The 15,048-nt window shown below is 42.7% G+C and overlaps 1 protein-coding gene across 8 annotated transcripts in view; it reads left to right on the plus strand.

Annotated features, from left to right (window-relative positions):
• The window catches only part of TBL1X (transducin beta like 1 X-linked), a 200,184-nt gene that overhangs the window by 151,868 nt on the left and 33,268 nt on the right, over positions 1-15,048 (plus strand). For all 8 annotated transcript variants that reach the window (XM_082768461.1, XM_082768456.1, XM_082768462.1 and 5 more), the window contains 2 exons: positions 9,310-9,455; positions 12,208-12,457. In XM_082768461.1, the coding sequence (XP_082624587.1) occupies positions 9,310-9,455; positions 12,208-12,457 (396 nt within the window). The remainder of the gene's footprint in view (positions 1-9,309; positions 9,456-12,207; positions 12,458-15,048) is intronic.

The following is a 15,048-nucleotide window of genomic DNA, read 5'->3' on the forward strand; positions in this document are numbered from 1 at the left end:
GTTTTTAAAGCTTGCACAAAAACTATAGGGTTATTAAGAAAACAGGATATTGGGGTGGAGGCAGATACTTTGCTGTGGGGGGAAGTCAAGATGGCTTTGCTTAGTGAAGCCAGCAGTGTTACACATCTTGTCAATGTACTGCTTTTCCTGATGGTTGTCCAGGCCCAGAGAAAGAAGCTGTATCTGCAGCGCCGCAGTTTTGCTAATAAGCTGTGTGATGGGGACTTTCTGCCAGCACAGCTATGGCAGTTATAAATCACACTTCCTCACATCTCCAACCAGCACAGCTCTATTAGGATGTGTGTAGAGGCAGAGAGCAGAAACAATCCTGGCGCTGAAGTTCATGACTGCCCACTGAGTGTCAGCCATGGTATCCTACTTGCCACTGCTCACAGGTGTATATTACAACTGATAAAAAGAGTACAGCTTACAGAAAAAAAAAAAAAAAAAAAAAGACAAAAAAAAGACTGAAGTATACAAGACTCTAAAAGCTTCTCATGCATGAATGTGATCTTTCCAATGATCCTCATCTCTTTGGATGGTTGGTTCCATGAACAGGACTGAAAGATAACAGCATCCCTTTAATTTAGAAGGAAAAGATTATTTTTTTCTTGCAGTGGCCTACTTCAAATCTTGTCCATAGTTGTATTAAAATGCTAGGTCTATGTTGACATTTATTTGAAGTTGTCAGTCTACTTACACAGAGTGACTGAAAAAGGGGGATTGTTTCGGGGATTGTTTCAGACCTTGTTTATAAAAGATTTTTTTGAAGTTCCTCTTTTCCATTGCTCGTGTTCTGTTTTCTGTCTGTATCGTATTTCTCTTTTTGTCAATGTTCAGCATTCAGAAAGACTTAAACAGTGAGTGCCAAGTATTGCTCATCAAAAGATCGTTTCCAAGTAGTATTAATCTTTTCCAACATATTTTCCTTCTTGAAAAAGAAAAAAAAATCTGCCAACAACATTCTTTGGCACGTAATAAAATAATTTTGGGTAGCGACATTTACTCTGAATTCTTGGCAAAAGGTGAGCAGGTCAGATATCCAAGAAAAAAGGGTGTAACGTTTAATATTAGTGAATAATCGCTTCTACAAACCTTAGGGTAACCAGGCACATTATAATGTTGGCAAATGACATAAGCTACAGCTAGGGATCCTTTCTTTGTATTTCCCAGGGGCTGGGAAAGAGCTTGTAATACAGGACACATTTCCCAGGGTTCTGGAAATAATTTTAATCATTCAGCAATCCTAATCTTAAAACAAATGTACAGGCCCTATTGTTCAGCTGATTTTTCTAAAAATATATTTCAACTGCAGTTCTTATTTTAAATTGCTAATGTGTGTCCTTGTTAAGACCTTTATGTAATTGCGAAGGTAAGTCTTCAAAACGAAGCAGACGCTGCCAAAGCCAGAGAGGCACTCTAGGATGTATTACTGAGAAAGAAAAAGCTCAGCTAGGAGAAGAATCTCAGTCTGCTGTGAATAATAAACAAGATGTGGCATAGGATTTTTGCCCACCCATTTTTTAACTGTTTGTAGAGTGTTACCAATGGCTGTATACACCAAACTGTTACTAGCTGCAGCTGAAGGTATTTCAGAGAAACCAGTGTCCTTTCTGTGAAAGCTCTGCGTACGTACACTGGGATTCTGTGGAGATATTTTTATGTCTGTGGTGGTTTCACCCTGCTGGGCAGCTGAGCTCAACCACAACCACTCTATCACTCCCCCACCTCTAAAGCACAGGGGGAGGAAATATGATGAAAAAGGTCTCAGGGGTTGAGATAAGGACAGGGAGATCACTCACCAATTACCATCATGGGCAAAACAGACTCAGCATGGGGAGATTAATATAATTTATTGCCTATCACTAGCATACTGGAGCAGCGAGAAACTAAACGCAAACCCAAAACACCTTCCCCCCATCTGCCCTCTTCTACGTCCTCCCCCCAAGCTATTCAGGGGAACAGGGAATGGGGTCTATGGTCAGTCTCTAAATCTTTGTCTCCGCTGGTCCCTCACGGTCACTCCCAGCCCCTGCTCCACGTGGATGCTGTCCTTCCCCATCTGAGCCTGCGGGGGCTGCCCACAGGCAGCAGCTCTTAAAACACTGCTCCCACATGGCTTTGTACCACAGGGTCGGTCCCCCAGGAGCAAACTGCTCTAAAATGGTACGCCACAAGCAGCAGCTCCAGCCTGGGGCCTGCTCCTGCGGGGGCTCTCCATGGGCCGCAGCTTCCTCCAGGCCACATCCACCTGCTCCACCGGGGGCTCCTCCACCCATGGGGGGGCTGCAACATGGAGATCTGCTCCATGTGGGACCCATGGGCTGCAGGGGGACAGCCTGCTCCACCAGGGGTCTCTCCACCGGCCAAAGGGGAACTGCTGCTGCCTGCCTGGAGCACCTCCTGCCCTCCTGTTGCACTGACCTTGGGGGCTGCAAGTCTGCTTCACACTCCTCACTCTCCCAGCTGCTGTCACGCAGCAGGTTTTTCTTCCTCTTCTTAAAATCTACTCTACCAGAGATTCAACCAGTGTCACTCCCTAGCTTGGCTCTGGTCAGCGGCAGGTCCCTTTTGGAGCCAACTGGAGCTGGCTCTGGTCTGACATGGGGCAGCTGCTGGGCTTTGCTGACAGAGGCCACTCCTGCAGACCCACCTGGTACCAAAACATTGCCACATAAACCCAAAACAAAATCTACATAGTTACATTGAGACAGAAATGTCAGGAGTAGCAAGGATAGGGATCTGTGCTACGTCTGTAAATTGCACTCAGTGCATCCCATGGAAGGGGAAATCCTGGACTGCAAAATGGCAGGTGCAGTCAAGTACTGTGAAGAACATCATTGGGTTCTTTCTCTGGGGCAATGGGCAAGAAATAATGTAAGTTACTTCAAGATGTAGACTAGCATGTGTTAGGCCATGGATCAAGAAAATATGAATGTTTTATGTTAAATTGTTTACTTCTGGTTTTGAAGCCAGAAATTGCATTCTTACGTGAACCATCAGATAAGAGCATAGTGATACATGCTCTTTGCTTCTCTACACTAGCAAAACTAGATTTTCAGAAGTCTTAATTTAGCATTAATTATGTCATTTGTGCATAATTAGTATTTAGAGGAAATATTTTTCTTATTAGTCCTGTTTCACTGTTCTTCAGTAGAATTTCTTTAAACTGCAGTAGTGGTGCTGTAATTTATTGCAGGTCACCATGTTGCACCATTCTTCCCTTCTTGCCTTGTTTCTTAGATAACATTCCCGAGACCCAGATGTCAGACTTCGGAAGATCTTTTTCCACTGGTTTCATCTGGTTTCTTTGGCAAGCTTTGGAGTTACTTGGGTTTGGTGTCATGGTACAGCCATGCAATCCCATCTTTTCCTCCTGTGTGCAATATACTTTTGACTCACTGTGCTGTGGAATGTTTCTGCTTGAAGTGTCTAAATCTCCCACAAGTTTTGCATTTACACCAATTTATGGTGATAAAGATGGCTTTCTTTCACCTCCTCATAGCCATCTTTCTTTTCCTGCAGCCTGTATAGCTGTAGTCATCTCTTAGATGCATTCTGTTCCTGTATGTATTTTACGTGAGTAGACATCTCAGCAATAGTGCCAGATGCAAGAGTACGTTAGGAAAACAGTCATTCATACAGTCAAAAGACTTGAGATTGCCAGTGGATCACATTGTAGCAGTTACACATTGGTTCCACCAAGCTAGAAGTTTTAATCATGTGCACAGCTTTGCCTACTTTCATATCCTGTACCTGCCAAATACTTTATAAGAGAACAGTAAGAGAACATCTTCAGAGATGAGAATTGGAAGAGTTAGTATTGGGAATTTCCATAAAGAAAGATAGCACAGTATTAGAGAAATCAGCAAAATAGGAAATGTTGATTATTTAACAGTGCACCTGGAGATAGTTAAATTGATATAGAAAATGGTGACAGATAGTTTATGTCTTTTTTTTTTTTCCTATCTATCTCTTAAGGTAATAACATCAGTAATTTAGTGATCTCAGGAAACTGAACCTAAGATTCTTGCATTTGAAAATGTCAGTCTGGTCTGCTTGAGTGAAAGAAACCAGAAAATTTATTAAAGGAAATGGCACAGACCTCCATATGAAATCTCACTGGTTTTCTGGACAGAAGGCCACACCGGTCATGAGTTGTACAAAGATTTGTAAGAACGGGTTATTACTTGTACTCAGTGTTTGGATAGAGGCTATTCCTCATACAGATGTCTGAGATGTGTGTCAAAGACAATTTGACATTCATAATTCTTTATTCTCTGTTTCATTCTACAGTAACAAATGTTTCAGTGAAGAATCACATAGTATGAATAATTAATCTGAGTAATTTGGAAATACCTTTGAGAGAAAATATTTTTTAAAATAAAAAAATGAACAGTATATTAAGTGAATTTTACAAGGAAAAAAAAAAAACGGTTAGTTCACAAACAGAAGAATTGCACAGTATTCAGTAGACAGCTTAACTATTGCCAATTATGGCCTCTCAAGTAACCAGCTAAGACTGAAATACTTGGGAAAGTGTTGCTTCTGCAGACCCTTTTTTGCCACTCTGCTTGCCTGCACAGATGCAGCAGTAAGTGCTGTAGCTATTGCACTTTAAGGTCGCAGTTTAAACAAGGCTGCTTTTTACGATGCTAAAGGAATCCGAAAATGAAGGGAGCACTTAGGGAATGTCAGTCAGTTTAATCTATCATAGCCAGATCAAGTAGCATGGGGAATACTCAGCAGCACCCCATTTGTGTGCTTAAAAGGAGGAATCCTTAACCCTCAGACCAGGTGAGGCACATCTCTGGAGAAGGCAAGACTTTCTCTGGGCTGCATGGTAACCCAGCTCTCTCTCCTGTGCCTGCATTTGGTAGGCATCGCTGCTGTGAGCCAGGCATATTGTAAATGATCAAAATTATGTAGCCTGTAGATCAAATCGGCACACAAAGAGCAGTGTTACGTTCATTAAACAAAAGTTCGTTAAACAAAGTGTTACGTTCATTAAACAAAAACTCATCCTTCTATGATCAGTGGCAAATGCTGTGTTAAGAGGAGGCCATTTTTAACTGAAAAAGGAGCAGCCAAGGGGAAGAAAAAAAAAAAAAACACACACAACAGCTCTATCATCTCTATTTTCGCAGTTACAGCAAAATCTATCAGTGAAATTTTGTAAAACAGCCCTACATATGCATTTTTTGGCACTGCCTGGGGCAAGAATTCCCAAATGACTGTGTATGTACCACTGATAGTATATACAGACACCTCGATGTGGGAAGAGATACAGCGCAGAACCAGGATCTGTTATCACTGTCAGTACAGAAGTGCAGGAATCTCTAAATGAGGAATTTCAAGTCAAAAACATTTGCATAACAATTTTTTATTTAGTGGGGTTCATTAAAGTTATTTTTTTTTCTGCATTCATTATGTCCTCTGTGCTTTTATGCTCTGTAAAATCTTTCAAGACCAACTGTCCAGCAGATGATACATCACCTTCCTTTAAGGTGATCATACGAAGTTCTGCAGGTAACCCACTGTTCATCTGGATGTTTGTTCATGTATGATAATATTTTAAACATTGTATTTTGGACAGTTTGTGTTTTCCCATCTTTTCTCTAGATTGAGGCAGGAAAGACCGTGAAGCCATCCTCTCAAGTCTGCTCAATGATGACATTTAGGGTAGCAGTCCCGTCACTGCAGAAGTGACTCACTGGTCTCACTGGTGCAAAAGCAGTTCAGGATGTGGCTGTGGTCTCTCCCCTTCAGCTCTTTGTGTTCACATCTTCAATTTTAAAAGCTCAGAGACTCATAGCATATGTCCTCAAAAGATTTACAACATTAAGACTTCAGTTATTGGTGCTATTTGGGTATAAATCAATGTTTTATAGAGTGATTGTTATAATCACTGGACTGAGAGAATTTATGAGAAGTGATGCATATGGTGGACACAGATCTGCAACTTCCTTCTTTCATTCATTTCCCTGCGACTGCAGCATCTTGAGTTTTGGTCTGCTGGAGTTGCATATTGTCCCTGTCACATCTGTCCCTAAGATTCCCGTTTGCTGAGCACGTTCTCCTGCTGTTCTCGCTCTCTGACTGCCTTGACAGCCTGCACAGTCACCAAGGGGGTGGTGTGCTGGTTTCTTGGCTTTGTGCTTCCTAATGTGGTTTCATGAACTTCAGAAGGAGGGCCAAGTTAACATTTGTAACACAAGCATTTAAATAGCTAGCATTTAAAAGAAACTTGCCTTCGTTTAATAGAAATCACCTTTTTATATGACTGAACTATAAAGAGCTGCAACATCACTATATAATTCAGTGCACTCGCACACAGAGCCCCGAAGAGAACTGATGACATCTGGTAACTATAAAAGTGAAGCTCAAGTGATTTTTCAGTGTTATCAGGAACCTGACGTGGGTACAGCTTCATTCAGGATTTTCTTAACTGTGTGTGACTTTTAAAATCCATGTACTTTCATGTTGCATTATATAAATTCTATGTTTTATCAGGATACAAGAAATTGGGAGATAATTAGCTATCAGTTGTTTGTTTGAGTTATTTCTTGGTGTTTGCTTTTCTTTTAAATACCATGTTAGGACCATGCTATGTCAGGATTTTTCCAAGAGGAGTGAGGAACACAGTGTCCAGCGGCACCCACTTAAGCAGTTCCACTCTGTTGATTTTCAGTACTTTGATCTTACCAGATAAGATTTTGGGAAAATTTGTCACAACTGCTGGAGATGTGAGATTGCTATTCCGTGAGAACATAGCCAAGAGTTTTGTGTTTTGTCATCTCTTGAATGCTTTGGTAACGGTTTCTTATCATGGAGAAAAACAGTCAAATGAAAGGATTCATTTCAATAACACCTCTAGGTTTTGTGCTGAGAAGTCCCTTTTCCCACACGCAGTCAGGTGAGAGGTGTTGCTCTTCAGGGATGTGGCAACTGGCCGAAGAGGTTAGCTGTATGCAACATTAACCCGTCTGCTGGCAAAGATGTGACTTGAAATGAGATGTGACAGGAGCCAGCTAAAAGTCTGCAAGGTACCAAATGTACTAATGACAGGTACAAAGTCATAGCTAAAATTAAGGCTGCTGTAGATCCACAGTGATGGCTTTCCACTTTTTTACCATATGTATGTTGTTGGCCATTTTTATGCTACCTGCCTTTTGATCAAATCAGAGACCATTCTACAAAATTCTGAGCTACCAGCTCACAGATAAGCTACTGTCTCTCTAAGCAGTGAAATTCAGTGCTTCTGGACAACAGCTTAATTATCTGAGTCTTCTGCATTTTTAAGTAGATTGGCTGATTAATCCGTCATGCCTTTTAAAGTCCACTGCTTTTCAAGAAGGTGTTATTACTGTTGTTGTTTAATTTAAATACACATAAATATACATTAAGCAGGATCTGTTTCCCTAATTCTGATTAGTTGCATGCCGTATATGTATACATACATAGAGATCTCAGTGTTCAGCCATCAAACCCTAGGTCTCCCTGACTCAGGCTGTGTATGCTCAATGCTCGATTTCTTTCTTGTTGTGGTACCCAGAAATGTGCTTAGATGTTCTGCAGAACAAATAACAAGGCAAAAGCACTGCCCTGCAGATCTTACAGTCTATTTTGGATGCAGCAGGAGGTCTAGCAGCTCATAAACTAGACCACAAGACATTAAGAGCAAGACAGAGTAAGAGGGGTCCAGGGATTAGATGAATGATGCTGCAATTTTTCAGTTTTTTTTTCTTTTTTTTTTTTTTTTCCCTATGCTTTGTTTTCGTTCCTTGTAATCATTTGTAAGTCTGCTGACACTTTCTAAAAGGTGTCCCCAAACATCCCAAAAATCTGGGGAAGTACTAGGAAGGGGAGGCATGGTAGGGAAAGGAGAGGACAGAGGCTGTTACATGGAAGAGAAGAAAAACAGCGTCGAAATAAAATGTGTAGGGGAAGAGAATCGCGGAGAAATACGTACCTCAGTTTTCACACGTGGGAGGCATTCTTTTTCTTTGTTTTTGCTGCCTGTGAGCGTAATTGAGCTGGTTGCAAAAAGAGCCTTGAAAACAGTTTGAGAGAGGGAGAGAAAGCAGTGCTGTGGAGCAAGCCCCAAATCCCATCCGCCAGCCCACACACAATCGGACACTGCAGTGATACGGGGGAAATCCCTTAACGGACAAAACTATAAATGAAACCACTGTTGACAAGGGGAAGCGGCATAGCTATATTTAACGGAAGTATTTTCATTTGTGAGCTGCCTTCTTTTTCTTCTTTTTTTTTTTTTTTTTTTTTTCCTCTTGTCTGGTCGGTGGAGACTGCTAGGGCTCTTCCTGTTCGAGACAGCGCATGGGTGGTTTCCCCAAGGCTTTTAATGTTAGATTAATGCTCTGGAGACAGCGTGGTGATAAATGGGTTCCTACGGTTATATCTACATCCTGTGCTCCCTTCCCCCCTGCATTGCCTGTACGCGGTCCGCCTGCGGCGCCTGCCTTCGGACGCTCGAGCCGGTCCTCGTGGCAATGACGGCACAGCTCCCAAAAACTGATCCACTTCGAGACCGGTTACGTCTAGGCCAACAACAAAAATGAAATGTCAAAAAGAAAGAATTATGGTTGAAGGGAGGGCCGCCAAATTGGGCCATCATCTGCTCTTTTGATCATTGCTGATCCCGATTAATTACTCTTGCTGTTACTGTTCACTTTCAGAAAACGGGTTTGCGGGAGAGGCCTTTCTGTTGTTGCGTGTTTTAATGGCAGCGCTCTGCATGTCGTGTTAGCGATAAATGTGGTGACCAGAGGATTTGAAACCTCTTCCCTTGCACAAGAGAGCGGCTTCCCTGCATGAGCTGCGTCGGGGCCCTGATTTTGTACAGCCTGCGCGCTGACAGGGGTTTGAGTCTATAGCCTCAGGAAGCACCGATACGAAAGCGTAGAAAGGAAGATGAAGATCCGAGTCATTTTTATTATTAGCTGGCCTTGCCCTTGCGGTGACTCATATTTTTTCATGTTTGTGTTTTGGTTTTCAGTCAGCCGGCTCTCCTCTCCTCCGTGTGCATTGCCATTTCCATGTGACGCCGCCTGCCCACGAGACGAGGCATGTGGGGAGGGGGACAGGACAGGACAGGACAGGACAGGCGGCAGCAGGGGCACCAGGATGGCTCTCGTTAACCTCCAGGTCGCCTGCAGCCCGCCCGCCTTCCCCCATTTATGCTGCAGCGTCTTTCTGATCTTGAGGCAGGATTATTTTTAGATCGTGAAGGTGTATCTGGCTGGTGCGTTCAGATTTCATGTCATGGCTTCCTTTTCCTGCTCTCAGGTTTCTCCCACTCGGCCTTCACGTTCGGTATCGAGAGCCACATCAGTCAGTCCAACATCAACGGAACACTAGTGCCACCTGCTGCACTCATCTCCATCCTCCAGAAAGGGCTCCAGTATGTGGAGGCTGAGATCAGCATCAACGAAGTAAGTATAAGTACCCCCATCGCCACCACAGCCCCTCACATCCATGCCTGGGGACTACTGAGATGGCCGACCAGCATGCTGGAGCTCGCCCAGCGATGCCCCTCGACAGCCAGATGCACCAGCCACCCATCCTCAGTTTCTGTCCATTTGGTGCCCTTTTATACCTCAACCCTGTTCTGCCCTACCACCTGCAGACTCTGAGACACGTTGCACAGTTTTCCGCTGTGGCACTGAGGCCCCCGTTGCGTTGCTTAAATGGGTTTTGTGGTGTTTCAACTACCTCAGTCAGCAAGCCAGGGGTGCGCAGATTCCTGCAGCAAACAGGAAAATGTGTCTGCATTTACAGCCTTGTGTTTTCAAGGTGACAGCAGAATTTGACAGGAAAAACGTGCAATATCGCTTAAAACTTCAGTCCCTGGCAGCTATTAGAAGACAGTGCTGCTTGCATGCCGTGAGGAGCCTGACTAAAAATCCACTGAAGTCACTGGACCTTTCTGATATCAGTGACTTTGGCTCAGATCATACAAAGACCAGGCAGCATCCCACAACGGACATGCCAAAACAATTGTGTGCAAATTCTAACCCTGCCTGGGTCATTGGTTGTGTGCATTGTGTGAGCAGCCAAAAAGTGTCCCTGTTCCCACTGAACTGCAAGGGGAAGCAAAAGGGGCATGTAGGAGAAGCCAGGATTTTTGCCCTGACAACCTTAAAGGCACAATACTTCAAGAGGGAGGGGAGCATGACAGATAAGCAAGTGCTGCCTTAGGAAATATTTACCACAGGTATTTGTATTTGTCAGATATCTGTAATAAATATTAATACATAAAAATACATGGAAAGCTATTGTCTTTTCCTCTATAGCTGAATGTAGAATGAACGACATGGGTGAGAACAAAGGAATATAAAACAGATAAAAGGCTGTGTTTATAATGTGTGGTTTGGAAACTCGTTTGTTTTTATCACTAACATTCTATATTGTTTTCTCTTTATGACTCGATACCATGTTTAAGAGTTGTGTATGTATTGTTTTTAATTGGGGCAATGACACTTGACATTCGTGCCAAGCTGCACTTTGATGCAGTTGTAATAACAAAGCAGTGTGAGGAATCTGTCTCAATTTGCTACTACTTAACATTTTGCCCTGTGCCTGATATTAGAGCTACACAGTTAGAGACTCACCAGGAAAAGCACCTATTGGTTCAGGTTGTACGAAAGGTATAAGGCCCTACTCCTGTGAATTCAGCTTCAGAACTGGCCTCAATTGAGAGAATGATCTAAAAATGCATGTGTTGTCACACTTGTATTTATTTTGCTTTCGTAGGGGTTTGATTCTGTTCAAATTCATGGTTGTAAGTACCGTACAGCAAAACAAAAGCCGTTCTTTCTACAGTCTGCATGCCAATTAAGGCTACAAATCTACTTCTATGTGTATATTCCTTAAGAGTGGCAAGTAATCAGTGAGTTTATAAATTATGTGTACAAAATTAAAGTATTGTTTGTGATTTGTGAAAGGACAGTTATGGAAATACTCCAGTGAGCAATTTTACAGTTAAAAATGTAAGATGCCAAAATTCATTGGCAAACATTTTTTTCCTCATAGTGTAGCAAGGACTTGAGCCAGGATTCAAATAAATGGCTATAGAGACATTTGCATAAAAAATGTTGAGGAGAAAGAGAACTTACATTTGTCTTCTCTAATGACTCTTTCCTCTTTTTTCCTCCCCATAAGGAAACAAATATGTGTTATTTTAACAATGTAATTGTAAGGGATAATTCAATGAGTAGTCCAACAGAAGCAGACTACTAAGCCAAACTGTTATTTTTCCTTATTAGTTATTGGTATCTCTTGAAAATGATTTTGTTTCCCAGCTGCCTCATCTGTCCATATCCAAACCTTATGTGCTGTTCCTAAAACCCAAATCTTTCACTGCTGAGTCTTGTTTATTTCAATTAGATGGAGTTTGCAGAAGGTCAGTAAAATGCCGCAGTATAGAGCCTTCTAAAACATTTTTCCCATAATTATGGTGACAGGAAAGTGAAAGCGAAGGAAATCTAAGTAGATACAGTAGTTGTTAACCCGAGCCTGCATTACGTCTTTAACCCTTAAAGGTTAACTCAATTGGTTGTTAAACCTGAAGCCTAATTTACAGAAATTAAAATGAGAGTTGTAACTATTGTTAATGGAACTGGGGAAAACCAGGAAAAATGATAGTAAATAAGTCCTGTACAGTCAGCTACAACTGGTGGTACTGGGCTGGTGAATGTGATATAAGAAACCAGTGAATTTGCACGTACACTTGTTTTGCCTGAGACTCGTTATTCGTCTACTGCTTCCAGTCGTATGTCCCTGCTAGTGCAGGAAGACAAACCATGAACCAAGGTCTGTCTCTGTCTGGCTTTGTAATGGCTTTAGCTATCGCTGGTTTTGTCAAAATACTAAAGAAAGAGACACTTTCTGTCACTGAGACAATTTATTTTCATAGCATAATATTTTTGCTTCTGTAAAGAGTTCAGATGCCTGACTCTTTCTGTAAAGTTCCAATAACTTATCCCTTCACAGAGCAGATCTCTGAGTACCACCATGGTGCATCTGAGAGAGAGCTGCTCTGTAGTGGTGTGGCGCAGTTGGTTAGGTCGAACCGCAGTGTCTTCTCCCAGCCTAGTTTTGTTCCTTTATAGCATTGCCTCTTTGCCAACCTCAGTGGTGGGGATCCTAAACCTGCAATTTGACTTTGGCTCGTTTTCCCCACAGGATGGTACAGTATTTGACGGCAGGCCAATAGAATCACTGTCTCTGATAGACGCGGTGATGCCTGATGTTGTACAGACCCGGCAGCAAGCATTCAGAGAGAAACTAGCTCAGCAACAAGCCAGTGCAGCGGCAGCAGCGGCAGCAACGGCAGCAACAGCGGGAGCAACGACGACTGCTGTTTCCCAGCAGAACACACCAAAGAACGGAGAAGCCACTGTGAATGGAGAGGAGAATGGGGCACATGCAATAAGTAAGCCAACCCCTGCAGCTGCTTTCCTCTGCTGGGGTAGATTTGATTTTGAATAACCGTCTTGTACTCAGTTGGGGTCTGTAAGGTGCTGGAACTCGGGGGAATTACTTCAGGAGGATGGGGTATTTCTGGAAAAGCTTCTGAGTAAACCTCACATTTCCTGTCACAATGCTGTGTTTTGCTGGTGTGCTCTCAGAATCCAAAATCCTCAGATACCTTCAGAAGTGCAAGTTGAATCCAGTGTCATCAAATGGAGTAGAGCTAGAGAGAGGTGGCTTGAGAGGCTGGGACCTACAAGCCATATTTGTGTAAATAAAGCAAGGCCAAAGCATAGCCTTGAGCACTAACTACCCTGTGATGATCCATAGCCTTACTGTCATGGTCTTTGGCACAGATTGGCCTATCCTTTCTTATACAGCATGGCCAAAAACAGGGTAGAGGCTTGTATGAGCCAAGGACCACTCCCAGCAGACAGTTTGGAAGCAGTCAACTTGCTTTTAAGGCACAGAGGATAGATTTCATTGCCTTTTTATTTCACAGCACATGCTTAGTCATCCAGTCTACTGCAGGAATCTAAGTGAAGGTCCTACCTTCCCTGGGCTTCCTTAGTCTATGGGAACAGTCAGTCCTCACGAGCTCTGAATTCACCTTTGTTTTACTGGTGACAGACTGAGCTCATGTCCTAGACATCTAACGTTAGGCATATAAAACAAGGAGTGCACGTAGCTGTGGGTGTAGCTAAATCTTGATGGCTGTGCTAACATTGCGGAGCAGATGTGATTCATGGTTCTGGTTTCTGTGTGCAAGCCATATTAGGGCACTGGGTAACATCTGAAATGAAACCTCCATGCATGATTTCCTTCAGAAAAAATGCTAGAGGAACGTGCCTGGCAGGTTTTGTAGGAAACCCCAAGAGCTCTTTGGCTTAGACAAATAACAGGTCAAGACTGCTGTCACGTAACAGATTTTCTTTGTTCTGCAGTGTAGATGCCTTTATCAGTCTCTGTCTTCTCTTCGACCTGAATAGGTTCCTCTACGGGTCAGTGAGAAAAATGCTTCCAAACCAGGTTTTTCTTCAGAGAATTCCAGTTAGACAGGATGGTTTTCCTCAATAACACTGAAAGGATTTAAATTACATTTGCTTTTGAGAAAGCATTTTTTTAAGTTCTGAAAAATTCCAAAATGCTACCCGTTTTTAGACCGTGAAATGTTAACGTTTTACTTGAAGCTGATCCTTTGTCTTGAAATTGAACCTACTTCATATACAAAGGGGTACAAACAGAAATGAAAGTACTTTTAAATGTATCAAGTGCTGAAATTTGTTTTTGTTGACCCTTTCCTTCATCCCACTGGTAAAAAATTTCGGGGAACATTTTCCTGTCTCAGGACAGAAAACAAATTCTGAAGGCAGAAAACCAATTATCAGATCATCACAAATGCAGAACCTCTCAGACTTACTTCCTCTGATCTGAAGAAGCACACATGGTATTGTGTTAAAAAAAGGAGAGCCTTGCAGATCAGTTCAGATGTGTGACCGCGCTGTAAACCTCAGTCTCTCAGATCTGCCATGTTATTATTAGAAATAATCATTCTCGCAGTGGTTTTTAATAGGAGTTTCACACACATTTGCAGACCTTTCTTGGAGTACCGAGGAGGAAAAGTCCCATATGACTTTGTATCATCTAAGAGCTCTGTCTGGAGCAGGATGCAAGAGCAGGACATGGGTGTTGTCCAGCAGTTTCACAGAGGCAGGATCCATGTCAACCAATGAGACAGGCTACCCGACTGCAAATTTCAAAGCACTGATGTGGCTATGGAGCCTGCCGGGCAGACAAGTTAACAGAGCAGTGGCAGTGGGAAGACAAAAGGCTCTTGAGGAGTAGCTGGCCAGGTGGCACGTCTTGTTGGCAGCTGCTGTTGTGCCACCTGGTCATCGTGGGCAAAGAGGTGAGGTCTGCAGTTTATGGAGAAGGAGGCTTCGGAGGGAAACTGCTGAGAAATCCAGGGACAGCTGACTCTCTGATCTGTGTCTCCCTTGCCTTGGGAGGACCATAACCTTTCTGTCTGAGTCACTCAGAGGATGTCGGCAAGGTCGTGTAGCACAGCTGCAGGCTGAGGATTATGCATGGGAGATACGTACAGAGCTGCACAACTAACATTCTCACCTTTGAGCAGACCTGTGCAAACTGCAAGAGATCTTCCTCAGTAATGATCAGAAACCACTAGAAATAAGGACTAGCAGATCTAGCTGGCATAGATCTGTTTATTGTATAGGTCTGGTTAGTGATCTTATGCTTACATTTCCTTCCTTTATGGTAAAATTAAAAAAAAATATGTTATGATTTAACAAAAAGGCAATGCCCGTCCATTTTATTGCTTACACATGGCAAACTGTATATCCAGCCTTACCATCTCCCTTATCACTGTGTCTAGAAAGTCTGTTCAGTTTGGGATGTACTAAGAAGAACGATCTGGCAACAGCTTAGGAGAAAAGGTTTAGGATAGGTTCAGAAGAAGGTTAAGATGGGAGATAAGATGGGTAAGGTGGAAGCTGGGAAACCTACTGGGTAAGAAAGACTGCTGATACAAAA

The sequence above is a fragment of the Aythya marila genome (genome assembly GCF_965140915.1).
Source record: "Aythya marila genome assembly, chromosome: 1".
Lineage (NCBI taxonomy): Eukaryota > Metazoa > Chordata > Aves > Anseriformes > Anatidae > Aythya > Aythya marila.